The sequence below is a fragment of the Vulpes lagopus genome, chromosome 5 (genome assembly GCF_018345385.1).
Source record: "Vulpes lagopus strain Blue_001 chromosome 5, ASM1834538v1, whole genome shotgun sequence".
NCBI classification, from domain to species: Eukaryota; Metazoa; Chordata; class Mammalia; order Carnivora; family Canidae; genus Vulpes; species Vulpes lagopus.
Window position 1 is genome coordinate 71,522,730 of NC_054828.1, and position 27,789 is coordinate 71,550,518.

The 27,789-nt window shown below is 41.1% G+C and overlaps 1 protein-coding gene across 11 annotated transcripts in view; it reads left to right on the forward strand.

The window, feature by feature from the left end:
* Positions 1–27,789, forward strand: part of LRIG2 (leucine rich repeats and immunoglobulin like domains 2) — a 156,403-nt gene that overhangs the window by 92,952 nt on the left and 35,662 nt on the right. For 3 of the 11 annotated variants that reach the window (XM_041756875.1, XM_041756882.1, XM_041756886.1), the window contains exon 1: positions 1,695–2,137. The exons of 6 other annotated variants lie outside the window; for them this stretch is intronic. In XM_041756875.1, the coding sequence (XP_041612809.1) occupies positions 1,899–2,137 (239 nt within the window). In that variant the 5' untranslated portion in view covers positions 1,695–1,898. Of the gene's footprint in view, positions 1–1,694; positions 2,138–5,600; positions 5,781–27,789 lie in introns of those variants that run through there. 2 more of the 11 variants (XM_041756883.1, XM_041756884.1) reach the window with 2 other exon arrangements.

Below are 27,789 nucleotides of genomic sequence, written 5' to 3' on the forward strand. Positions count from 1 at the left end.
AAATACCTAACCTAATTACAGTTTTAGCCTCTCCTGGGACTGTGATTTCTAATCAATCAGTCTGGAATTAACCTGGTCAGCACTGGTGAGTTAATGTGCCTGATAGACCCCCTCTCTCCTCACCAAAGGGGGTAACTTTTTGCTAGAAACTTTGTTTTTCTGCCCCTTTCTGCCTACAAATGCCTTCCATTTAGTACATCTCCCCAGAGCTCCTTTTTACTAGCTGGGTGGAATGTCACCTGGTTCATGAATGTTGCATAAAGCCAACTAGATCTTCAAATTTATTCAGTTTAATTTGTTCCCAACACTTCATTTAACCTCTCTGGGCCTGTTTTCTTATTGGCAATAGCCATCTTGTCAATTTTAACAGTCATTCAGATACCAAACAAGGTAGCAGATGCAAATGCTTTTTGAAAAGTGTAAAAGCGGGATCCCTGGGTGGCGCAGCGGTTTAGCACCTGCCTTTGGTCCAGGGCGCGATCCTGGAGGCCTGGGACCGAATCCCACGTCGGGCTCCCGGTGCATGGAGCCTGCTTCTCCCTCTGCCTGTGTCTCTGCCTCTCTCTGTGTGTGTGACTATCATAAATAAATAAAAGATTTAAAAAAAAAGAAAAGTGTAAAAGCACCGTATAAGCGAGCAGCCACTTTTATTCTCAAAGTCTTATTCATAAACTTATAATAAATGGCCGAGTGAGCATAAGGTGGTCAGACTTTGCTCTTCCCAGTATGTTTTTCATAACCTCTGTTTTAGATAAATAAAAAAATTTTGTCATACCCAGCCTTCGCTTTGTTGACTACTTAACATCCCCTTTTAATGTCCCCTTTGCTTTTCTGAGTGTGAGCATCTAGGACAGCTTCTCTAAAACAGAGGAAAGCAGGGCGTTTTCCTTAGAGATATGCCTCGTAGGTGCAGTCCCATCGACATTTATTAAACTCCAAGCTCGAATAGAGGCTGGAGGAACCGGGCACCTGGGTGTCTCAGTGGTTTCCGAACGTCTGCCTTTGGTTCAGGGCGTTATCCCGGGGTGGTGGGATCCAGTCCCACATCAGGCTCCCCGCAGGGAGCCTGCTTCTCCCTCTGTCTCCCTAGGTCTCCGCCTCTCTCTGTGTGTCTCTCATGAATAAATAAAATCTTACAAAAAAAGAAAAAGAAGCTGGAGGTACACAGATGAATAAACAAGGCCTCTGCCTTGCGGAGCTCAGGGAGTCCCGCAGCTGATGGTGATAACAGGCTTCCTGTGAACAGTGGGGATTGCCGGCCACTTGCAGGAGCACAGGAGCTGCACCCAGCGGGAGGGGCAGAGGCGGCCCCAGCTGGGCTCTGGAGGCCCGCACCAGGTTACCAATCTACCTTCAGAGTCCGCGATGAGGAAGGTAGCTCCTCTATTATTCCCCTTTCTTGGAGCCTAGAAAAAAGATCCTTTTCTACTACCCTAAAGTAGATAACGCCCAATCAAAACGCGACTCGCAGAGCTCTAGCCGCTGCTCCTCTTAAGGAGCCACTGCGCCCTCCAGCGGAGGCTCGGCGGCGGAGCCCAGAGGGGCGCTGCCAGGGGCCGGCCACCTTAAAGTCCTCCTTAAGAAACCCCCACTCACCGGCTCCGCCTCCTCGCAGAGCCCCGCCCCCGGCGCGACCTCGTTCCGTGGCACCGATTGGGTGGCTCCTGTGCGTGAGGACGTTGCGTCGCGGGGCGGGGCGGAGGAGCGTCGTCCGTAAGGCCTGTGCGGTGTGTCCCCGGCCGCCGCCCCCGCTGCTGTGCGTATCCGCCCCTCTCCTCCCTTTAGAGGCTACAGGCGACCGCCTAGCCCGGGGTGGCCGCGCAGCCGCCGGACGTCGCCGCCGAGCTGTCTCTTCTAGTTGGCAGCTCTTCTCGGCTGGGTCCAGGTTGGGGGGGAAAATGGCGCCGGCGCCCCAAGGCGTCCGGGAGGAGCCGCTGCGGGATCGTGGGTCCGGACCGCTTTCCCGGCTCCTCGTCCTCGCCCAGGCTGTCCTCCTCTTGCTGCCGGCCGCCCGGGCAGGCCTCTGCCCCGCGCCCTGCTCGTGCCGCATCCCCCTGGTGGACTGCAGTCGCAGGAAACTACCAGCGCCGAGCTGGAAGGCGCTGTCGAGCCCGCTGCCCCCTGACGCTGCCAGCTTGTGAGTAGACTTGACGGGCGGGGGGTCCAGAGGAGATGGGGCTCCCCCTCGGTGGGCACCGGAGGGAGACGCGCTCGGTCGGAGGTCGCGGTCGCGGTCGCGAGCTTGCGTTCTGAAGAGAAATGCCGTTACAGTGTCGGGAGCTTTCTTTGTGGTGGAGTGGGAGCCTCAGAAACCTGCAGTCAGGGTTCTGGAGACTGGTGTGAAAACCGGGGTTAAGATTGTGGAGGCCGAGGAGTTGGGGGTTTCTGGGCCGGGAGGAGCTGGGATGGGGATGTTGTTAAGGGCGCTCTGGACCTGGGCACCGGCCTTCACTCTGGATGGTTGGAGATGCTCGCCTATTTTGGGCTGCATCATCCAGTGTGTAACTCAACCGGAATGCTCCGCAGGTACGTGATTTTATCGTCACGTTCGCCAGTGACAGAAGAATGGTCCTTTTGTCTCTTGGTTCCGATTTTGGCACGTTTGGCGAGGTAGTTTTGATCCTTCAACTACAGGGTTGCAACAGCCTGTGTTAGGGGGATGCAGTACCAACCTGAGAAAATATCTTTAGAAGTAGCGTGTTGTTGTTTTTTTTTTAAATCTAATTCAGAATTCACTGTAAAGAAGGGAAGGAATATTCCTTCCCAGATCATGCGATGCTTTAATTGTTTTCAGTGCATTTGCTTGTGGCAAAGAAGCTAAAAATCAGTTCTCTTTGTTTATGTGTGACAAGCAAGTGCAGCGATTGGAGGAATTCTTCTGGAGACTCCTCTGCTGAGTGCTCATCTTGACAGGCCTGTGTTAGACAGTGGCACCTGGGGAGCTCATTAGTCTGAGTCAGCCTGCTGGCATTAGAGCAACAGTAGGTGTTAAATGCTTCAATTATGGGGTTTCTTGACCACTAACATACAGTTATTTCTATGCTGCTAACTGAGCAACGAATTTATTAATTAATAGACTTCTGATAGAGTCATCTCTGAAAAGAGTGTCACAAAAAAGAATGGTGTGAAGTACCACTAAAATGTGAGGGGCTGTTTGGATTTTTTTAATTTTTTTTTTTTTAATTTATTTATTGATGATAGTCACAGAGAGAAAGAGAGGCAAAGACATAAGCAGAGGGAGAAGCAGGCTCCATGCACCGGGAGCCCGATGTGGGATTCGATCCTGGGTCTCCAGGATCGCGCCCTGGGCCAAAGGCAGGCGCCAAACCGCTGCGCCACCCAGGGATCCCCTGTTTGGATTTTTCCTTGCAAGTAAAATGCAAATAGAAATTCTCTCTGCTGCAGAGGTTAAAGCATTTAAACCTTTACAAATACAGGTTAAGATAGATGGGAAAGGAAGCTACTTCAGAATTTCTTTGAGAAAATTAAGGTAACTTAAATGACCAAATGTTGTAGTAGCCTAGTAGATCTATAATAAAACGAAATATTTTCTATTGTTTTATGGTAGTGAGGCCTATAGCTAATTCTGGTTCTGTTGATCCAGATTTAATTTAAAACCTGATTAAAAAAAAACAAACCCAAAAAACAACCTGGTGTCATTGAGCAGCATAGTCTGAATTGAGCCTAGCACGGCATCTTTGTGATACAGCAAGTGCCTTTTTCTAAGAAATTCTTGGAATAGCTACTTGATTATGATAGAATAAATCGGGTGCAGGTTTAAAACCAACACAACTTTATCTGTAATTGAAATAAATGTGGCTTACTTTTAAGATCCTTTAAGATCCTCTATTGGTAGGTAAACAGTAATTATGAATAGTTTTATGTAAGATACAATTATTTTGTGTCTGAGTTTGATTTTTGTTGAATCTAGACAGATTTCCTAAAGCCAAATGACATCCCAAATTCTAAATGTCCTGTAATGAAATTGACATTTTCAGTTGAAGTAAAGTGCCTTGGAGAGCAATTCTGTTGTAGAAATGTAATTGGATGGAAATCTTACATTAGCAGAACTCTTAGAATATTAAAATGTCATGCTTTTTTAAACTGAGAAATGTAACATTCTCCAGTAATTGCCTTCAGCTGTATAACCACTAGGTACACATGTTTTTTTAAATGTAATTTTGAATGTTTAACGTAGATGTAATGCTGCAAATACATTAGTTATTCAAATTCAAATGCTGAAACTTGTGGCCATCATCAAAAAGATTATAGATGAAATCCATTAATTTTGGTTTTTGAAATATATGTGTATCTGTGCCTGGTTCCTGGTACAGAGCTCCTGAAACCTTTGTAATTTCCTAAATGATAAGAGCACTAGAAGTGTCTTGTGTTCTAACATTCGGTCTTTGGCCAATTCCTGACACAGAGCTTCTAAGTCCGTGATACTTCCTTGGTGATGGGAGTGTCCTTTGACCTAATGAGGTGACTCTTGGCTTCTGAATAGCTTCTGGATGGGAGCCCATCACCAGAAAGACCAAGCCATGATTAGAAGTTTGGAACTTTCAGCCCTATCCCTATTCTCCTGGAAGGGGAGAGGGGCTAGAGATTGGGTTAATAATTGATCATGCCTATATGATTGACTTCCATAAAATCCCAAAGGTGTGGACTTGAAAGAGCTTCTAGGGTGGTGAACATATCTACATGGTGAGGGTGGCATACCTCAACTTTGCTGGGATAGAAGCTCCTGCGCCAGACCCTTCTGGATCTAACCCTATGTATTTCTTCTCCGGGCTGGTTATCTGTGTTTTACCATATGCTTTATTAGATAATAAACCAGTAACTGTAAGTAAGTATTTTTCTGAGTTCTGCGAGCTATTTTAGCAAGTGATTGAATCCAGTGAGGGGGTCATGGGAATGTCCAATTTGTAACCAAGTCATACAGAAGTTGTAGGTAGTGGGGACCCACTACTTGTGATTGGTATCTGAAGCGAGGTGGGGGACAGGCAGTCTTACAAGAAAGATCTTATGTCACGAGGTCTGTGGTAACTCCAGTTAGTGTCAGAATTGAATTGAATTGCGACTGGTGCTGGAGAATTGGTTGGTGTGGGAGGAAAAAACCCCCACATGTCTGGTGTCAGAAGTATTATGTGTGGAGTAAAAGGAAGAAATAGGTGACAAAAACTCTTTCCTTGGGCAGGCTTTTGTCAGACTTCTGAACCTTTCCTGGGCCATATGTACACATCCTTGTAGTAAAATGCGGTTTTAGCAGGAACCCGTCCCCTTATCTGATTGATATCTGATTGAGTTCTTCCTTCTACACGCTCCTGAAGGTGATGTCTGATTCCCTTGCCTGTTTTCAGCAAGAATCTTTTAGGCTGTTTAGTTGGAGCCCCCTGAACCCTGATGTTTCCTCTTAATATGTTATTTTCCATTCATTGACCCCACCCTTCTCTTTAGCTATAAAGTCCCTCTTGCCCATGCAGTATCCAGAGTTGAGCCCAATCTCTTTCCTCCACTACAAAAGTTTACAACCTCAAACCCCCACCCCCAAAGTCTTCCTTACCATGCTTTAACAAGTATCATTTTTCTCCTTTTAACAGTTATGGTTGCCTCAACTTGGATAGGATCAGATTCATCATTGGACCCCCAGACCTCTCACCCAGGACCCTAAGTGCATACCTTTGAAGACTTTATATCTTCACTCCTGACTGATTGATCGGGGATCCATTGGTGAGTCCGACTCCTGAACCATTGCTCCGGACAAATGTCCGTGGAAGCTGGTAAGGACAGATTTTGATTCTTAAGAGTCTGAGTATACCTTAGAAGATGAAATAGAGTCCCAGATAAGGACAGGTTGGGTTGGAGTCCCATGTTTGTAAGAAGCTCAGAGTGCCAGGCACAGCTGCTTGTAAGAAACTGGGTTAGAATTCTAGGTTTCTTTGTTTGAAAGCTACCTACCAGTCTGGAAATATCTTCTTCCTGTTTTTTTTTTTTTTTTTCCTGAGTAGGGATTATTTCCTGGAACTCTTCCCCCTCTCCCCCCTCCCCCCCCCCCCATTGACTCCTTGTCCTGGAAGTCTCTCTTTCTGGCTGTGTATAACACCTCTTAGTTTTCTGTGTTAGGTCCTGCTTTTTCATGGGAACTTCTTTGACTTGAATATCCTTCTTGAACCCCTGCTAACTATGTTTTCTGCCAACTCTGTTTACCTCCATTTGTGTTGGCATGCTTTTCCTGAGAATAATAAAGAACTTCATTGGCTTCTTTGGGAAATTTGAGATCTTCCCAAATCTCCTTGAGGAGCTCTCCCTTCCCATTGCTGCTCTTCCTCCTTCTTCCTCTTACCGCCTCACCTCAGTCTTCCCTCCAGTTCTGTTGAATCTTTCTTACATCCCCCTCCAAATTCCCTCCTCCTCTCTACCTCTGCCACATCTTTTTCCACCACAGTCTTTATGGTCACTTGAATTTTGGCCCCTTGCCCTCTACTGGGGACTGTCAGGGGACTTAGGGACGCCCCCCAAAGCAACTACTTGACCTGAAAAGGAAAAAAGCTAATTGGAAATAGACTGGTTGTTTGGTCAGTTGGATGAGCTTTGGAGACATCCAGACAGTTGCTAGATGTCTCCTTGGTCACTCATTTGAAATTTGGTCCACAACCTTCATAAGATGACATGTCAGGGCAAGAGAATGCCTTGAAGGTGGTCTTTACACACAATTGGTAAATAACATTAACTTGGCCCTGCATTTCCTAGAAACAATTTGTATAAAATAGGAAGTGGAGAAAGACAACTGATTATTTTGTATAAGCCAGTGAATTGTATTACTATGTTTGACAACTCATGCCTAAAATTTTAGAATGGAAACCGTAGCTCTTTGTGTTTGTGTGTGTATGTGTGTGTATGTATGTATGTTGTACATGTAGTGATATTTTTCTACCTCTGGATGATATTACCAAATTAATTTATAAAATCCATTAAAGGAGCTTTATTCAAGCTGCCTTAGAGGTGAATGAGCACTTACATAAATTAAGTATTCCTGAAACTCTCAGAAATACAGAAACTAATCCAGTATTTTGTTTTTTTAAAGATTTTATTTATTTGAGAGAGAGTGTGTGCATGCATGAGGGGGTGGGGGAGGGTTGGGAGGGTGGGGGGAGGGGCAGAGAGGAGAAGCAGAATGCTTCTATTAATTACTAATTAGTAATTAGCTTATATTACTAATCTACAGAATGCTAACATATGACAGGCCACAATTGCCTATTTCATAGCTTTCTCTGTAAAAGAAAATTTATCAATGGGCTAAAAATTGTAATCAGTATATGTAGATAGAACTATTAGAAATCATAAAAATAATATGAGACAACTTTGTATGCAAAGTATGTAAGACATGAAGGCATATGTTTTTGTTCAGGGAAAAAAGTAATTTTATTCTAAGGTAGACTGACTGGTTGTTCCAGAATGAGAAAGAAGAAAAAATATAGGACAAAAACTGAATGGATATTAGAAAAATGATTATAGATGTGCAGAACAGGAATTTTATGTGTGGTCAAGTTTCTAAGGTTAAATAGATTTATTTATAAGTTAAAATTGAACTTTAATATCAAGTGTATACTGATGCAAAACTAGAATGTCAAAGTTTTCTTGGATTATTTTCATTAAAAAACTGTAAAAAGATTTTCCTTTACCTTTTATGTAATTTGCCTAGGAAACGAAGATTTTGTGTCTAATTAAAATAATTTCCTGAGCTGCTTATGTTCATCAGGTCTTTGGTTATTTTTTTAAAAGATTTATTTATTTTAGAGAGAGCATTTGCATGTGCAGTGTGCAGGGGTTGGGGAGTGCAGAGGGAGAGGATAAGGGGAGAAAAGCAGACTCCCTGCTGAGCATGGAGTCTTACTATGGGCCCAGCCTCATGATGCTGAGATCATGACTTGAGCCGAAATCTTGAGTTGGACACTTACCTGACTGAGCCATACAGGTGCCCCAAGTCTTTGATTACTTTAAAAAATTGAGTCTTTTCAATACTATAAAAGCTAAGATTTTTTTCCCAACTGTGTAACTCTGTATTTGCCTCTGATCTCTTTTGTCACTTTATAAAAATGAATATGTACTGTTTCGCAGTACCTGTCAAGTGGCTTTTTTTTTTTTAAGATTTTATTTATTAGAGAGAGAGTGAACATGAGCAGGTGGAGGGGCAGAGGGAGAGGGAGAAGCAGACACCCCACTGAGTGCTGAGCCCATTACAGGGCTCCATCCCAGGACCCTGAGATCAAGACCTGAGCTGGAATCAGATGCTTAATGGACTGAACCATGCAGGTGCCCCATACCTAGTCAGGTATTTAAACCATTTGACATTTTTGACAACTTCCCCAAATCAAAATCTCAGTAGAATTTTTTTTTTTTTTTTTAGGTAGGCTTCATGCCTACTGTGGAGCCCAACACAGGGCTTGAACTCAAGACCCTGAGATCAAGACCTGAGCTGAGATCAAGAGTTGGACATTTAACTGACTGAGCCACCAAAGCACCCCTAAATGGAATTTTTTGACCTCAGACTAACTTTGAAATATTCCAGAGGGTATCTGAAAAAATTTGAAAGGATTTGTTGCTCACCCTGCAAGAGAGATTTAAACTAATGAGGTTTATTTGTTATGTTTAGATTACATGAGAAACATTGTCAAATAAGAAATGACAAACCTTCTTAGGTTATTTTTGTATGGATATGTGTTACTAATGGTATTCCAGAGATGTTTGAAATTCATAGTTGTTGTCCAGTTTAGGATGTTAAAATATTATATGATACAGAAATAACTTACTTTCTTTATCAAATAAACTCTAATCAGAATTTTAACCATGACTATAAGTCTTTTTCATTCACAGACAAGTTGTTTTATTTTCATTCTTCTCTGAGACTACTTATAATCAGCTATAGGCAAGAATACTCCATATTGGTATCAACTGAATAGTTTTAAGACCATGCATTGGACTAAGAATTTCCAGAACTAGTGAAGAAGCTGATGGATTCTTAAAACTGCTAACACAAGATCAGCAGAATAACAATTAATTACATGGGACTGAATGAAGACCGATAAAGATGGTTATATTTTTTTTATGACTCTTTGCTTGAAGCAGTGCTGGTTCTTTAATGTTTTTCAGATTTAAAGAACTCTTTTTTTCTCAAGCAGTCCAGCTTACAATCCGATTATACCTTCGTCAACAAATATGAAACAATTACTTTTTCTCCCTGATTCCTCCAGAATTTGGAAACTCTTAGTGCATGGTCTTATTTTCATGATACTAAAGTTATTTGTGTAAGTTGAACAAGAATCTTTTCTTGTAACAGGATACAGTTGGAAACATTGGTTTTATTACTAAGGCTTTGACTGGAATGTTATATTTGAGAGTGACATACATAGAATCTGGTTTAAGGGACTAAGGTTGCCCTCATGGAGCTGGTGCTCTTGGAAAAACTGACCTACTCTCTGCCTTACAGGGTTCCCAGTGTTATAGGTGAGTAAGGAAGGTTACTTTCTGGCAGGCCCAAAAATCTCAGGCTATCTTGGGGACCTCAAGGAAAGAGGAGTTCACTCAGATCTATAGGTATGGGAAGATGAAGTCTGGTGGCTAGTTCCTACATTGGCTTCCTAACCTCAAGATACTTTTAAAAGTTGAATCTGAGATTTCTTTTGAAAATTTATCCCAAAACAAACTCAGAAAGAGTCTGTATGGGCAGTCACCTTTCTTGATGCACTTATGTAAATAATCAGGACAGATCTAATGAGATCAGGATTCTGTTTTAAAAAAAAGAATTAAAAGGTTGACTGATAAGAGAATTTTTTTTTTTGTTTCAGTACAAAACTGTAGTGCACCCTTGTGGGTTCTGTCTTGCACACTTTGCCGGTCTACCAAATCCTCAACTCTGGTTTCCTTCAGTGTCTGGCTATAATTTTCCAAACTAATGTTTCTAGTTTTTCCTCCCACCCTCCTAACTTGGCATCACCAAAAACTAAAGCTTTTTTCCTGAAACCCTGCAAGCTGAAGCTGGATGACCAGGAAAATTAATCAGATGGCCACTGCTACCCTTCATCATTTAAAGATGCTTTGAGCTCAAGTCTGAGAATTTCAGCTGGTTGCCCTCTGGACTCAGAAACTAGGTTTCTAATCTAACTATTAATTTTTGTTTTTCTTGTATTTTCACAGAAGGTCCCCTCATTAAATGCCTGACTACTCACATCAAATGGATATCCTCTTATACCAAGTCCTAACAGAAGCTTCACCTGGTCCTTAATGGACAAAAGGCTACTAAACAAGAGTTTAGAGATTTACATTGTTCAGAGGAAAGAAGAATGCCTCTTTCCTTGAGCAAGAATAAAGACTGACAAATATTCTTTGCTTGACTAAATTTCAGAATTCTGAACTTTCATCTAGGCTCATCTGTATATGTACTTGTAAAATGCAGTTTTAGCAAGAACCCTGCTAAGTCAAGTGTAGCAAGAAGCCCTCACCATCAATATCCAATCACACCCTTGATATCTGGTCGGTTTTCTCATCTTTTAACATCCTCCAGGTGATGTCCAGTCACCCTGGCCTGTCTTCAGAATCCCTGTAGATTTAGCCAGAACCCACCTTATCCCTGTTTTTTCCTCTTAGTGATTTTTCCATCCACTGATTTTGGCTGACCACCGTTCTCCTTGGCTATAAACTCCCACTTGCCCATGCACTATTTGAAACCCAGTCTCCCCCCCTCACTGCAGAATGTCACCACATTGATCCCTGTACCTGAAGAGAAAACCTGTGCCACCTTGAATAAAATCTTCCTCACGAGGTTTTAACAAGTGTCATTGAGTATTTTTTTCCTTTTAAAACAGGGAGTTCTTCCTAGACATTTGGTGTCACAGAGGTGAGATTTATTAGAATGGCCTGGCTCATGGAAATGTGATTTGGGAAGAGAAAGGGTAAAAGGATGGGAATGTGGAGCCATTGATTCCTGGATGGGCCTGTGTTCACCTATGGTATTGAGCAGCAGCTGTGCTGCTCTCAGTTACTAAAGATAAAAGTTACAAATGGAATTTAGAGATGGATCCAATTCCTAGCACTTTGGTTCACTGGATATGTAAGGAAATGGAAACTAATAAGGAAAGGTGAAGTGTTAAGTCCTTTGACTGTTGTTACCTGTGATACCTGAAATGAAATTAAAATAGAGTTCTGGGTCAGACCTTGATGCTAGACCGAGATCCAATTTCAGCAAATCTGAGTTTTGGCTACTAGACTCAAAGCTGACCCCCTCAAGGGAAAAACTGCGAAGACAACAGAAAGTTACCTCTTAAACCTCTGGTCATCAAGAAGACCATTGGTGTAGGGGGAGGGCAAAACCAAGAAACTATTGAAACCAGGAAATACTATTTGAAGGAATTGTTTTCATTTTATTGATCAGTAACATTAGTTTCCTGAAGAACCTTTATTAATTGTGAGAGTAATTAAGTTAGGAGTAGTATCTAGTTTTAAATGCTGCAATGTGGGAGACCATGTTTGGGTTGGTGCAGGATCCACCAGCACATTATGGAGCAATCACGGATAGCTGTATGTGATCCAGACACAAAGCAAGGTACTCCTTAGAGAACAGCCAGCCTGGTGGACTGGATAAAAGTCACTCTAAGTAAGGTCTGTTTACCCTGATAATGGGTGCCCACCTGGCCCTATAAATGCCAAGTGGAACACCTCCAGTGAAGCAGATGGTATGCTTCATATATAAGCCATATGAGATTTTCTGTATGAAATTGGGATATTTATCTGCTGACTATGCCTGTTACTCAGTTGATAGTAAATGTTGTGGTTAGGGGGAGCTCTTTTACATGAACACCCCATATAAGCTTACCTGCTGCAAAACCTATGGATGGTTGGGAAGCCTTATGTATTTGCTGTGTCAGCTTCCCCTCCCAGGTTTCATAGCTGTTAATAAGAATATTAGGTAAAGGGCAGCCCAGGTGGCTCAGCTGTTTAGTGCCACCTTCAATCCAGGGTGTGATCCTGGGGACCTAGGATCGAGTCCCATTTCGGGCTCCTTGCATGGAGCCTGTTTCTCTCTCTGCCTTGTCTCAGCCTCTCTGTCTCTCTCTGTCTGTGGCTCTCGTGAATAAATAAATAAAATCTTAAAAAAAAAAAAAACATTAGGTAAAGTAAGCAAGAGAACAAGGACAGGCAAAGGAGAGAATCAAGGGACTGGCTTTATGAGCAGGGTAGAAAATTTTAAATAGTTTTTAAGAAATAAGGTGAATAAAGCAAATATCATTTGGTGTAAAACAAAGGAAAAAGAAAGGAAAGAATCATGGGATTCAGCCCAGCAGAATGGAAGACTTTAGATGGTTATTAAAAAATGGGATGAATAAAATAGACATTGATGGAGTTCAAGATTTTAGTACAACACTACCTAAGGTTGGGCAGGCCAAAGGGACCTTTTCCTGCCCACCCCTCCCCCCAACTAAAGGACCCCAAACAAGTATATTCTATTTACCTCAGTTTGGAGAAACTTAAAAGTCTGAAGGCAGGGATTGCAATAAGTAATGTGACTAGTAATTGCTTGGAGCATTGGTTAGATAGATTAAATGAGATAAAAATTGACAAAGTGCCAGGGTCCCTTGGCTTAACCCCGGGAGCAAGACCCAAAGCCTTTTACACAAGAGAGGGTAAAATGGTCAGGAGGTGAAGAAGAAAAGTTCCCAGGGTTCCTTGATATGAGAACCTCTTGCACTGTGGTACCAAATCCCCAAACCCATTGATAAAACCCTGATGTAGTTGAGAGAACATAAACATAAAAGTGTTGATAGGATTTTAAAAGTTGGAATGTTTAAACAGGTTTTATGTAAAGAAGCTGCATCTCCTTTACCTGAATGTTTTATGGGAATGTTTTTGGCTTGGGGAACCCTTTGTCCTAGTACTGTAAAACCAAAACCTTTTAATAATGTCTTAGTGGAGGCTATAGTTAGGAATGTAAAGTGAAAGTTTGTGAGAGAATTGGTGTGTTTGAACAGGTTTTTGACAGACATTGTATCTGGGGAGTGTCTCCTTTACCTATTATTGTAAAACAGAAATCATGTAAATCCACCCTTCAATATTAATTGGATACACTGAAGGGGAACCGGTAAGATTGCCCACGCCCAGACAGTGCAGAATAGAAGTTGAAGTGCTAGTATGGACAAATTCTCTGTGTAATAGTGTACTAGAGTGTACCATAGACTGGGGCTTATGGCAAAAGCCTGTAAGTGCCTCCCAGCAATGACTTAACTGGACTTTGGACTAGAAAGTTCCCACTTGAAGGGCAATTAAGGGCTTGCTATTGAATAGTAATTGAAACAGTCACTGTGACTAAAAGTCATAAAAATAATCTTAAAACCAAAATTCTCATAACATCTTGCATATCAGATAAACGCTTGAGTAGTTAGGGCAGTGCCCAGAAGAGTTCTGTAATAAAATGGAAATGCAAGGAGGGAGATACTCAAGAGCAGGGAGCCTCTTTCCCCCTAGGACTGACTTTGGAACTGTGTGAGGAGCTGCTGGATCCTATTGTCACTTGGGCAGCAACCTGTAAGTAGCTCATAACTGACCAACAAAGAGCTCCTTGGTTTGTGATGCCATTTCCAAGGTGAACTTCCTGTTTGGAAGGCCACCACTCTGATTGAAGAAGGTAAAGATTAACTTGGTGGGCTGAATTGCATACTGGTTTTCTAGCAGTAATGGAAGAATTGAACAGCCCCTGTGTTTGGCTTTTCATGATTCACAGGCAGTGGCCAGTGGCTTGGCCATATGGCTAGGCAGAAGAACAGTGGAAACCTGGCCTATTAAAGGGATGCGCACATAGGGCACAGCCCTGTGGAAATCACTGCAGGAATTTAAAGTGTGCATAGTAGGTATGTTGATGCTCATCAGAAGAACCCTTTTTCAGGTTTATAAGACAATTAGAATCAACAAATATCCCTGTGTGCTTGCTTGAGGTGGCCACCTGGGTCCATGACATAAGTGGATATGGGCCATGCAGCAATGCAAAGATGACTGAATCTAGACATAATCCTCTTGTACCTTCTGAAGCACAAAATGCTGGTAAGAATTGTTCTATCTGCAAGCAAAATGCAGATTGTTGATGGCTAAGTGGCAGATTGTCTGTTGGGAAGGCCCTGCATACAGCTGGCAAATGAGACTGATGCTGTAACCCTTGGTGAATTACAGATGGGTCCTGACAGGAAGTAGACACTGACTCTGGACTGGGCTTTGCTTATCTGCCAGTAGATGCAAATGCTCGGAGTACTATGAAAGAGTTGGAACAGAAGATAATTGTTAACAATTTGGATGACCGACCATGGTTTCTTCAGACCGAGGAATATATAGCTCATAAGGTCCAAGTGGGCAGAGAGATGCCCTCCTCAAAGTACCAGTTTAATAGAGACTTGAATGGGCAATGAAAACATTGGTTGTGTAAAATGGGAGGTAAAGACCTGAATGTATGGCTTACCTATGTTCATGCGTGTGCACTCTCACTTAACATGTGGTGGGACTAAAGGAGTGGCCTCACCAGGGAGAGTCCTCTTTTTCTGGTGGATCTGGGGAAGAGAGGGTGGCAAAGGATGCTAGTTCCTACCAAAGGAGACGTATCCTCATATAGCGACTGTACTTTTTCTTTCTTCATATCACCTCAGTTCTTTTTTCTTTTGTGCTTGATAATACTGGTTATAGGACCAGGGCTGCAAACACAGAGTGCTGAAAACAGGGATGATTCCTTAGCAAGAAACTGTATTTGTAAGCTTAGATTAGAATTCCAAGGGCCTGATGGGGTGGGTTTGCCTCATCTGGCAAAATTGAGGTTAAGAGTGAATGCCACTATATCGCTTGGTGGTAAGAATAGCCCAGTGTTCTACATCTGTGTAACCTTTCCCTAACTGAGTGGAGTGGGCTGAAGGAGAGGTACCTGCTAGACTATCAGTGCTGTTTGAGATCTAAATCGGCACAGTAGCTGAACCTGATGTCTCTTCTGAAGCAGGAAGAGTTTGAGTATAAATGGAGAGAGGGAGCAATAGTAGCTGAGGGTAAAGGCACAAATAAGTGGGTTGTATAATGAGGGAAACCCAATGTTAACAACTCAAAAGGGGCTCAGAGTAAGAGATGATATATCATCTCTTAGCCTAATTATACCGGATGCCTGGCTAAAACTGTGTTTGCCTATGCCACTCTTGTTTTTGTGACCTCACAAGATTGGAAGCCTGCGATACTGAGTAGCCTTGCCCAGAAAGCATTTTTAGATTATATGATGATGCACTAGTGCAATTATTAATGACTGTATGGGATTCTAATGTATCAGTATCTTTTTGCTGTAAGGGAGTCTGTGGCCAGAGACCAAGGTGGGCCGTGAAATAATAGAAAAAATATAAATTGGTCTCTGACCTTGGTTGGTGGCACAGAGCTCCTGAAAGCCTTGAAATTTCCAAGTGATGAGAGCATTGGGGGCATTTTGTGCTCTAATACTTGGTGTTTGACTCTGATTCCTGACATATCGCCTAAATCCCTTGAAATATCCTGGGTAATTTTCCTCTGATCTTTTGATCAAGAGGCAACTCTTGGTAGGCTCTTGGATAACTTAAGGATGGGGGCTTATCACGGAAAAGACCAAGCTATGATTAGAAACTTGGAACTTTCAGCCCCAACCCCATTCTCCTTGAAGGGAAGAGTAAATAGTAATTAACATTAATATTAATTGAGTTAATAATAATTGATCATACCTATGTAATGAATCCTCCATAAAAAACATCCCAAAGGGGCAGCCCGGGGGCGCAGCGGTTTAGCGCCACTTGCAGCCTGGGGTGTGATCCTGGAAACCTGGGATCGAGTCCCACGTCAGGCTTCCTGCACGGAGCCTGCTTCTTCCTCTGCCTGTGTCTCTGCCTCTCTCCCTCTCTCTCTCTCTCTCTCTCTGAATAAATAAATCTTTAAAAAAAAATCCCAAAGAATGGGCTTTAAACAGCTTCTGAGATGGTGAACATACACATCTATGTGCTGGGAGGGTGATGCACCCTAACTTTACCGGGACAGAAGCTCCTGCATCGGACCTTTCCAGATCTCACCCTATGTATCTCTTCACCTGACTGCTCATCTGTGCTCTTTATCATATCCTTTTATTGTATAATAAACCAGTAAACATGCCTTCTTGATTTCTGTAAGCTGTTCTAGCAGGTGGTTGAATCCAAAAAGAGGATCATGGGAACCTCTGATTTGTAGTCAAATGGACAGAAGTTGTGAGTAACATGGGGATCTACTACTTGTATTTATCTTTTATATCTGTGATATTTTCACCATACTTCTTTTTTTTTTTAATTTTAAAAATTTGAAGAGAACACACGAACATGAGTGTTTGGGAGTGGGCAGTGGGGAGGTGGAAAGACAAAGGGAGAGGGAGAAGCAGACTCCCTGTTGAGCAGGGAGCCCAAAACGGGGCTCCATCCCAGGACCCTGAGATCATGACCTGAGCTGAAGGCAGATATTTAACTGACTGAGCCACCCGGGTACCCCTCACCATACTTTTTACAGAGAAGTGAGATGGGCTGTGGGGCTGAAATGGGGGGTAAGTGTTCTGAGACTGAGCTCTTAATGTGTAGAGTCTGCTCTAGCATCTATTAATGTCAGAATTGAATTGTGGTACATCCCATTGGTGTTGGAGAATTGGTTAGTATATGGGGGGGGGGTTGTGGATCATACTTCTGGTGTCAGGAGTAATGTATGTATGTATAAAAGTAGGAAGACATGGAAGTTTCCCTAGATAGAAACCTATTTATTTATTTTATTTTTTAAAAGATTTTTATTTATTTATTCATGAGAAACACAGAGAAAGAGGCAGAGGGAGAAGCAGGCTCCATGCAGGGAGCCTGATGTGGGACTTGATCCCGGGTCCCCAGGATCATGCCCTGGGCCTACAGGCTTCTAGGCTTCCGTAGGGCAGAAATCAGCGCTAAACCACTGAGCCACCCCGGATGCCCGACAGAAACCTAGTTAGATTCCATCTTTATGCTTCTCTATATCAAAAATTCTTTCAAATTGTATTCATTTATTCATAATTTTACTGGATTGCCCATGGGTGCTGAGCTCTGTATCATAGTATTCTGATTTTACACACACACACACACACACACACACACACACACACACACACAGGCCCAAATGTATCAGTCAACTTCTTGTTTTACCAAGTGACACCGTTAGAACCTCTCTCCTTCAGTTATTTGTTGTTACGGTCATTTCATGACAGCACCAAAAAATTAGGAAGTACCTAATTTTGGAAATAAGGACAATTCTGTAGATTAAATATATTTAGCTTTATGCAAAATTTATAATCTTATCCTTACTATTTTCATTTCACTGCGGACTGGTAAAAACTTTATCATGGATCAGTATTGGGGGAATCACTGCTGTATTAGATTAATTAAATTTTATATGTATTTAGTTCTCATTTTCTTTCTTTTCTGTTATGGTAACTTTAAGGTTTGTTTGCATTTGTTCTTTTAGAATAGTTGTGAACAGATGAGTTCTTTAGCATACAAAGAGGACATTATGTTGAAGAACTCTAGCAAATTTGCATGTTACTTGAGCTTCAATCTCTAGCTGCTGCTCTCCTTAAGTAACTTTGGCAAAACGTTTTCACTGTTAACAGGTGGAGTCAGTCCAGAGCTCACTATCAGTGACTTGTGTGGTATCAAGGAAAAATTGCGTAGCTTTGTCAATACTTCATATTTCCTTTCCTTTTAAAGGGGCAGATGGGGTGCCTGAGTGGCTTGGTTAAGTGTCTGCCTTCAGCTCAGGTCATGATCCCGCAGTCCCCCAGAATCAAGCCCTGGTCAGGCTCCCTGCTCAGTGGGAAATCTGCTTCTCCCTCTCCTTCTGCCCCTCACCCTGCTCGTGTTCTCTTACTCACATAAGAGCTTTCCCTCTCATAAATAAAATCTTTTTTTAAAAAAGGCAGATAATTTGTAGTATCTTTTTCCTATGTTGATAGTGATACTGGTTAAGGATTAAGATACATTTTGGAAAACATTCTTAGGTTTTAGAAAGTGATATGTTAGGGAAGTTGATTTGAGGGCCTTGTATGTAAGTTCATTCTAGATGGATGTATGTTTTTCTGAAAATGAATTTTCAACCTTCCATTGTATGTTGTGAGGAAGACAGAAACATAACTTTGACAAAACTTGATTCTCTTCAGTTGGATAATCTGTTTGGGAGGTGAAAAGAACTTTAATTGCTTTAAACCACAGGATGGTGAATTGAAAACGAGTCCTTTTAAAAATGGTACAGGGGCGGCTGGGTGGCTCAGCGGTTGAGCGTCTGCCTTCGGCTCAGGTTGTGATCCTGGGGTCCTGGGATCAAGTCTTACATTGGAGTCCCTGTGGGGGGCCTGCTTCTCCCGCTCTCTGTGTCTCTGCCTCTCTGTGTGTCTCTCATGAATAAATAAATAAAATCTTTAAAAAAAGAAATGGTACAGGTGTGATTTCCTTTCTACTAAGGCCTCTCCTTTACCTCATTTATTACTATCAGCCTTTATTTTCTACTTCTTCCATTCTTTTTGGTGCATCCGTGTTATTTTCACCATACTTCTTACAGAGAAGTAAGAGTGGCTGTGGAACTGAGTGTACAGTGGGTTTACAAACCTGGTTCACTCTCTGATCAAATCTAGGTAGTACTTCCTTCTCCTGGCTTCTAGGCTTCCGTAGGACAGAAGTCAGGGGAACTTCTTTGTGCTCTGGATGATATCACCCTATTCTAATTCGACACTTCAGAGTAAAGAAAAACTGGGAAAATTCCCTATCCCTTTCTTCCCCTACATTCTCCCACCAACTACTGTCTGCCACAAGGCCATCAGCACCAGTCTCATCATTCCCTTGTTTCTTGTTTACACCAGACTCCACAAGAGTCTCAGGACTTTCAGATTCTCTTCCCTCTCCCAGAGACAATCCCAACTCCTTGGCCCTCTTTGTTTTACGCAGGCATCATTTTCTGACATGCTACATATTTTACTTTGTTTTCTTTTCAGTAGATTGTAAATATGAGGGCATGGATTTTTGTCTGTTGCTAGACAAACAGTGATCAGCAGTAGGCACTCAAAAACATTTGTTGAATGAATGTAGTAAATGAATTAAATGTGTGGTTGTGTCTTCTGAGGAAGGAGAGAGACAAGTTCAAAGCAGTCTTTTCTCATTTGCTTCTCTAGTCTTTTTTATATTATATTTTATATTAGATGGTTTCTTTTCAGGGCGCCTCATTTTCTGTAGTAAACCTGAATGAATCAGGGTATTAGCTAATTATTTGTATTTTAAGATAATCAATTTACAAAAAAAAAAAAAAAAGAATTCTAAACATAAGCACATTAAGTCACTACTAACTAGCTCCCATCTTACTCTGTCTGAGATGTTTGGTCTGAGTGTACCAAAAACTTTTCCATGCACAAATAACCTTTCATTTATTTTGATCATCTCTGTTTTTATAGGGCTTTGCAGCAGCTATTAAATATTTACTAAATATTAGTGAATAATCAGTTGCACACGGAGTGTCATGGCTTGCAGCTGTGGTTTGAGTTTTTAACAGCCTACACAACTTCATTCAAACCTGTACAGCAGACACTTGTCTCTAGAGTCGGGATACTTCAAAAGGCAATTTTATCTTTCACATACCTCATCTTTCCAGATGCTAGGAGAAACACCAGTTTTATTCTTCAAAAGAAACAGACCTACTGATAAATTCCTAAAGTACATGGGGGATGGGGGGAGTGCGGGGAAGGGAATATGCTTACCATAGTGTTTCCAGAGTCCAATATATATTGTCCTTGGCTTGCATACTACTGTTGTAGTGAACTATTCACTTCCAAAAATCCTTTCCAAGTATATATAATATGCTTTTCCTTCATTGCATTAGGATTTAACATATTTCATCTCTATCCTGGTCTGTCTAGGGAAGTGGTAAACAGAAGATGTGATCCCACAAAATCTTTTGCAGTCTTCATGGCATTTTTGTTAGTTCAGAAGATACCCAAACAAGAAAGCCTACAATGAGAGAGCCTTAAGAAATCTGAACTAATATATTATTTGCTATAGATCATTTGGGGTTGGTTGTTCAGGCAGGGTAGACCTGAATTATCTTGATTATTTTACATGGGACCCAGCATAAATTAACAATTTTTTTAAAGATTTTATTTATTCATTCATAGAGACACAAACACACACACAGAGAGAGAGAGAGAGAGAGAGAAAGAGAGGCAGGCAGAGACACAGGCAGAGGGAGAAGCAGGCTCCATGCAGGGAGCCCGACAGTGGGACTCAGTCCTGGATCTCCAGGATCATGCCCCTGGCTGCAGGTGGCGCCAAACTGCTGTGCCACCGGGGCTGCCCATAAGTTAACAATTTAAACTTCTTTTGGCACTGTGAGAGTGCCTATCTTATCACACTTTACCTGGCCCTGATTATTGTTAAAAATTTTGGTTTTGATAATTTGGTAGAAGGAAAGTGTTTTAATTGCTTTTGTTTTGCAGTCTGCTTCTCTTAATTAACTTTATATACCTCCATTGCTTGCCTTGCCCTGAGTCTCACTTAATTTTAGATGTTAGAACCACTTGGAAAGGAGGGCCATAGTGTGCTCATTGTATCCCTAAAGATTTTTACCTTCAACCTTTACCCTTTACCCAAGATAAGATCTTGCTAGGTGTGGAAACAATAGTTAAAGGATTAGGAAAAACAAGGCTATTATTGCACAGTAAGGAAACCTAGGGCCATTAGCTTTGCTATGGACTCTCCTACCCAAACCCGCATTCCACTCCTCCCCAGTTAAATATGTAGCCAAGGATTATCTAAGAACCAACGGGTATGTCTTGCTGCATTTATCTACAAATTCATCTTAAAAACCTCATTTTGGGTGCCTGGCTGGCTTGGTCAGTAGAGCATGCAGCTCCTGATCTCAGAGTTGTAAGTTTGAGTGCCACATTGGGTGTAGAGATTACTTAAAAATAAAATCTTGAAAAAATATAAAAATCTTATTTCAGAAAACATGTATAAGTTATAAAAGGGCATATATATTCATTTTTAAAACAAAACAAATGTATTAAATAGAAATAAAAGCAGTCATCTCTTCACCTCTTTTGTCTCACCCTCTTCTGGAACAAACAGGAATTTTTTAAAAATTTAGTTTTTAATGCCTTTTTTGGAAAAGTTTTTTCATTTCAGAGTGAGAAGGCAAGCATGGTGGAGGTGGGGGCAGAAGAAGAGGGAGAGAGAAACCCAGCCAGACTCCCCACTGAGTAAGGAGGTGGATGCCGAACTCAATCTCACCACCCTGACACCAGACCCCAACAAACCACTGACTGTGCCACCCAGGTGCCCTAAGAGAAAGAGAGAGTGTGCCAAGAGAGGGGCAGAGGGAGGAGGAGAGAATCATAAGCAGACTGTGTGTGCTGAGTGTGGAGCCCATGTGGGGCTTGATGGATCCCATGACGCTGAGATCATGACCTGAGCCAAAATCAAGAGTCCCATGCTCAACCAACTGAGCCACCTAGGCACCCAGGAATTTATTTTGTAGGAATTACATCTTGATAGTAAATGGAATTTAGTGGCAACTTGGTGCCAGTGAGGCTTTAGTTTAAAGTGATCCTATAAACTCCAAGAGGGGAGGATATAAACTCAAAAATGTCTGTTTTGTTCATATCTGCTTAGCGTGTTGCCTGGCAAAGGTGTCAGATCTTTGTTGACAGATGTATTGTAGGGCAAGAAAAGGAAAAGGAGAGAATCTTAACAGAGCATCCTCTGGCCATAGGCTTTGGAGTGTTAGATTTCTGGACTAGTGCAGTGGTTCTCAGTGCTGGCTGCATATTAGACTGTCACCTGGAGAGCTTTTACAGAATACCAGTGCTTGGGCTCCACACTCCAGTCATTCTGATTTGATTGGTCTGGGATGAGACCCCAGCATCAGGGTATCAATCTTCCCTGATGATGCTGCAGCAGTGGTGGAGAGCCACCGAACCATAAACAGTTGTTTATTATTGAATGTTAATTGAGGAGTTCTGTGCTTTAATTCTTTGAAAGTCCTTTATGCTTTGGAGGACACATTTTTATAGAGAAAACTGTCCTAATGTTTCATTATATTAAAAATACTTTTCATTTCATGATGCACAACATACACAGAGCACAGATATTCAAAGAATTACTTGTATATTAAGGTGGTCATTTCTTCCCAATGCTAGAAAATACATCTCCCTCATCTTCAGTCCATGACATTTGATATGGTATATTTTATTTTTTTAAAGGTCCTTCAATACTAATGGAAAATGGGCATTTAGCAGTAGAGAAAACATCATATTAACAGCTTAGCAAAAATATTTTTGGAAAATACCTGAATTCTTATGCAGTCTTCTTAAGCAGTATTTTCTTTTCCATGCCAAAGTGACTCAACTTGTTTATTCTGTAATATTCCAATCATCAAGAATGTTAAGATGTTCAGCTGATGCAAATTAAAAAAAAGCAATTTAAGTAACTACATACTATGTAAATTATTAATTTCATGTTTGGGACAAAATTTTGCTATAAGTTTTACCTTGCTGTAAGCCTTTTTTTTTAGATATGTGTATTCTTTACTTTCTCTTTTCCTCATCCTTCCCTAATTTTTCCCCAAAGAGGAAATTTTTTTCTTTGTAAATAAATTTAACTGCAGGAATAACAGAATAACTAGTGGTGATTAACAGTTTTTTTTTTTATTGGAGTTCAGTTTGCCAACATACATAATAACACCCAGTGCTCATCCTGTCAAGTGCCCACCTCAGTGCCTGTCATCCAGTCACCCCACCCCCGCCCTCCTCCCCTTCCACTACCCCTTATTCGTTTCCCAGAGTTAGGAGTCTCTTATGTTCTGTAGCCCTCTCTGATATTTTCACTGATTTTCTCTCCTTTTCCCTTTATTCCCTTTCACTATTTTTTATATTCCCCAAATGAATGAGGCCATAAAATGTTTGTCCTTCTCCGATTGACTTACTTCACTCAGCATAATACCCTCCAGTTCCATCCATGTCGAAGCAAATGGTGGGTATTTGTCGTTTCTAATGGCTGAGGAATATCCCACTGTATACATAGACCACATCTTCTTTATCCATTCATCTTTCGATGGACACCGAGGCTCCTTCCACAGTTTGGCTATTGTGGACATTGCTGCTAGAAACATCGGGGTGCAGATGTCCCGGCGTTTCACTGCATCTGTATCTTTGGGGTAAATCCCCAGCAGTGCAATTGCTGGGTCCTAGAGCAGTTCTATTTTTAACTCTTTGAGGAACCTCCACACAGTTTTCCAGAGTGGCTGCACCAGTTCACATTCCCACCAACAGGGCAAGAGGGTTCCCCTTTCTCCACATCCTTTCCAACATTTGTTGTTTCCTGTCTTGTTAATTTTCCCCATTCTCACTGGTGTGAGGTGGTATCTCATTGTGGTTTTGATTTGTATTTCCCTGATGGCAAGTGATGCGGAGCATTTCCTCATGTGCTTGTTGGCCATGTCTATGTCTTCCTCTGTGAGGTTTCTGTTCATGTCTTTTGCCCATTTCATGATTGGATTGTTTGTTTCTTTGCTGTTGAATTTAATTGATTAGCAGTTTTAAAGTTAAATCATAGTGTGACATTAGAGAAGTGTGGTATAAATACATTTGTAACAATACTTTAGGTTTCTCTTAACATTTTTATTTTTTACACATCTGTTTTCAAAATCACTATTATATCTTGCTTTTATAATCAAAATCTTGGCAGGTTGCTACAGGAAGAGCATAACCAACCCTGAGTATAAGTATGCTTATTTGGAGAGATTATTAGACTTTGTGCCAAGTTACAACTAAATGGATATTAAGGAATGATGGATTACATTAATAATGAGAAACCCAGCTAATGGCTTGGCTTTGATGAGTACTTCCTTTCTACCAATAATGTAGGTGGTAACTTGTTTTCATATCCATTCATTCCTAAAAATTTTTATGATGACTTAAGTAAAATATAGTCTGATACAAAGATGTGAACCCAGGTGATATGCAGAAGATGCTTACAAATGATGATGGAAAATGCATAGCTTTCTGTATATTTTCATGTATAAGCAACAGCATTTGTTCTGTTGCTGGATTATTATTTTACTTTTTTTGCCATGGTTTGTACTGCTTGCTAAAATTTCAACTCTGTTCCCTGGTTTGAAATTTGAAGGCTAGACACTAGGTTCTAAAGTGGAATTTACTGTTCATAAGTCAGTCCAAAAACAGTCTGTTTGCATTTCCCACTATCTTTCTGAGGTATATTACTGATCAGGAATATAAGAGAACCATCTAGTACCTTTTTTTTTTTCCTTTTGTCCAGTTTGTCTGACTTGGTCAACTTAAGGGCATTACTCTGAAAACATTCTGTAGGAAGAATTTTATACTCTTAGAAAAGTAACGGAATTAAAATCTTTTCCAGTCACATTCTTGGTTGAAGATAGATTTTATATGTGAGTTTATTTTTATTTTTAGACAATGTTTTCCCTTGGTAAACGATTAAAACAGTACAGGAGCATATAAAGTGGAAAAATAATAGTTTTTTTGTTCCACCCAAGGAAAACACTTAACTATTTTTGGGGTTTCCTTCTTGAAGTTCTACACACGTATGTATCTTTTTTCTTTTCTTTGAAATGCATGTGTGCCTGCACACACACAAAGCCATGCTATGTATGTACTATGCGTAATTAAGTGTGTTATTCTTTTTACTGGCTGCAAGATTTCCATTGTTTGGAACTTTGATAAGTTATTTAAGTGATCCATTTTTTTTTTTTTAAAGATTTTATTTATTTACTCATGAAAGACAGAAAGACACAGGCAGAAGGAGAAGCAGGCTCCATGCAAGGAGCCCAGTGCAGGACTCCATCCAAGGTCTCCAGGATCACGACCTGAGAAGGCAGGCGCTAACCCGCTGAGCCACCCAGGCTGCCCTTAAGTGATCCATTTTAATAAACATTTAGGTTTCTTTTTATTTCATGATTTTGCTATTCCAGTAAATTTCTGACCTTTTTTTTGTGAGCAGAAATCCCTATCTTGGTGCCTGGGTGGCTCTGTTGGCTAAGCAGCCAATTCTTTTTTTTTTTTTTTTTTTTTTTTTTAAATTTTTATTTATTTATGATAGTCACAGAGAGAGAGAGAGAGAGGCAGAGACACAGGCAGAGGGAGAAGCAGGCTCCATGCACCGGGAGCCCGACGTGGGATTCGATCCCGGGTCTCCAGGATCACGCCCTGGGCCAAAGGCAGGCGCCAAACCGCTGCGCCACCCAGGGATCCCCAAGCAGCCAATTCTTAATTTCAACTTTGGTCATGGGATTGAGCCCTGGGGCAGGCCCTGCGCTCAGTGCAGGGTCTGCTGGAGATTCTCTCTCTCTCTTCCTCTGCCCCTCCCCACCTGCTTGTGCACACACTCTCTCTCTTAAAGGAAAGAAAAAGGGCATATAATGTTGGATAAATAGGTAAAACATTGTCATACCCAAACTGTTGGATATGATACGTTCTTAACTTTTAACTTTTGTGAAGGGCCCTTTTCACTGAAGTATCGTTATTATTGAAGTTCATATCGTAGTCTTATTAGTACTACAAAATTTCAAAAACGAAAAAAAGATTGATAATGATTCAAAAGTATACACATGTGACCAGGCAGCAGAAAACCTCTGTATCTGTGTTGCTGTAGGACTTTTTTTGCAATTAGCTTGCAGACCTTGATTCCTCAGAGTATTGTGATTTCTTTGTACATTCTATAAATTATTTACACCCTGATGTACTAAATGACTACATTAATGGCACCTCTGGCTCCACATGATATCAAGAACTTTAATAATTCATTACTTATTACAGCTACATCCCTATAAATTAGCATAAGTGGGAGCTGAGTTTACAACATTGAGATAAGGCCTTCTCTGAGATCTTCAGTCTCCAAGCATCATAACCATAAATATTCAGATATTAGTGGGGTTTAAAAATGAAGGATTATTGACTGTTACAAAGCTAGACTCTTTAGGTTTTGTTTATCAAGCATTAGATTACTTCAAGTTTTTAAGTACATTTTGGGGATATTCAAGGTGAAATTTTTTTTTTGAAAGACAGTTCTCTGTTTCAGGACTTGGACTTAAAAACTGACAAATCAGCATTACCTTATGCAAACCAAATGGAATTTATTGGCCACTGGGAAGAATAGTGAGAGACTTTAATTTAAAAAAGTATCCAAATTCTTAATTTAAGAGTTTTACATCTGGTACTTGAAGTCTTCCAATTTTAGTCATCTTCAGCCTTTTTGAAATACTTGAAAGAAATAGGGAAGGCATGATTATGGAAAGTAAAGGTGTGTCTGTACACTCCCATATGCACGTCATGATTAACTCCAGAGGGAAATTTAGATTAATTCCAGAGGGAGATTTAAGTATAAAAGAATTTACACATTTTTAGGGATGAGGGGGAATGGTTGAATCGATGTTGACTCTGTCTTTAGTTTTCCATTGACTCCACCTGAGTACTGTAAATGTTGCTTTCAAAAAAGACAAAAAGGTTACTAAGGTTAATAACATTTATAACCATATACTTAGCACAGTGCCTGGCAGGTAGTTCAATAAATGTTTGTTGCGGGATCCCTGGGTGGCGCAGCGGTTTGGCGCCTGCCTTTGGCCCAGGGCGCGATCCTGGAGACCCGGGATCGAATCCCACGTCAGGCTCCTGGTGCATGGAGCCTGCTTCTCCCTCTGCCTGTGTCTCTACCTCTCTCTCTCTCTCTCTGTGACTATCGTAAATAAATAAAAATTAAAAAAAAATGTTTGTTGCATGAATACCTGATGATCAGATCAACCCATTTAATTTTAGATACCTAGTATTTTGATAAATAGCTATACAGATTTATCTTGTAGTAGCCCCCTTTCCCTATAATCACAGGAGATAGGTTCTAAGACTCCCAGTGGATGCCTGAAGCTGTACATAGCACTGAACTGTATGTATACTATGTTTTTTCTTATACATACCTATGATAAAGTTTAATTTATAAATTAGGCATCGTATAAGACATTAACAGTAACAATAATAAGATGGTTATAACAGTATACTGTAATAGTTGAATGTGGTCTCTCTCTAAATACCTTCCTGTACTATACTTACCCTTCTTCCTGATGATGTGAAATGATAAAATGCCCATGGGATGAGATGATGTGAAGTGAAGGATGTAGGCATTGTGACATAGCGTTAGGATCATCGCTTCCAGAGCGTGGTTGACTGTGAGCAATTGAAACCATAGGAAGCCAAGCTGTGTTTGAGGGGGAGTGGGGGAACTACTTTGCTTTGCTTTCTATGATGGTACTACTTTGGGAGTATTTTAGTTCACTGTTAGTGTTTTAAAATCCCACCTAATGTGGATTTGTCACAGAAGGGCCACAGAGCCTCATTATGGGGTTCTGACCTCTGAGACATGTATTCTTTTTCTTTTTCTTTTTTTTTTTTTTTTTTGGTCCATGATCAAAACTTTATTCAGGAGATCACCATTGTGTACCTTACAAAATTAAGCATAATTATTTTGGTAGATTACCTGGAATTACTAAACTTATTAGGCTTTCTGCGATATAGCACAAATTCAGGAGGTTATGGGGACCATTAGTGTGACACTTCTAAATGAAGAACACCCACCCCTCTGTGAGTCTGGCCTCTCTTCCTCTTGCTGGCACAACACTGTTGAATAGCCTACCAGAATATGGCTGAAAACCGTGGTAATC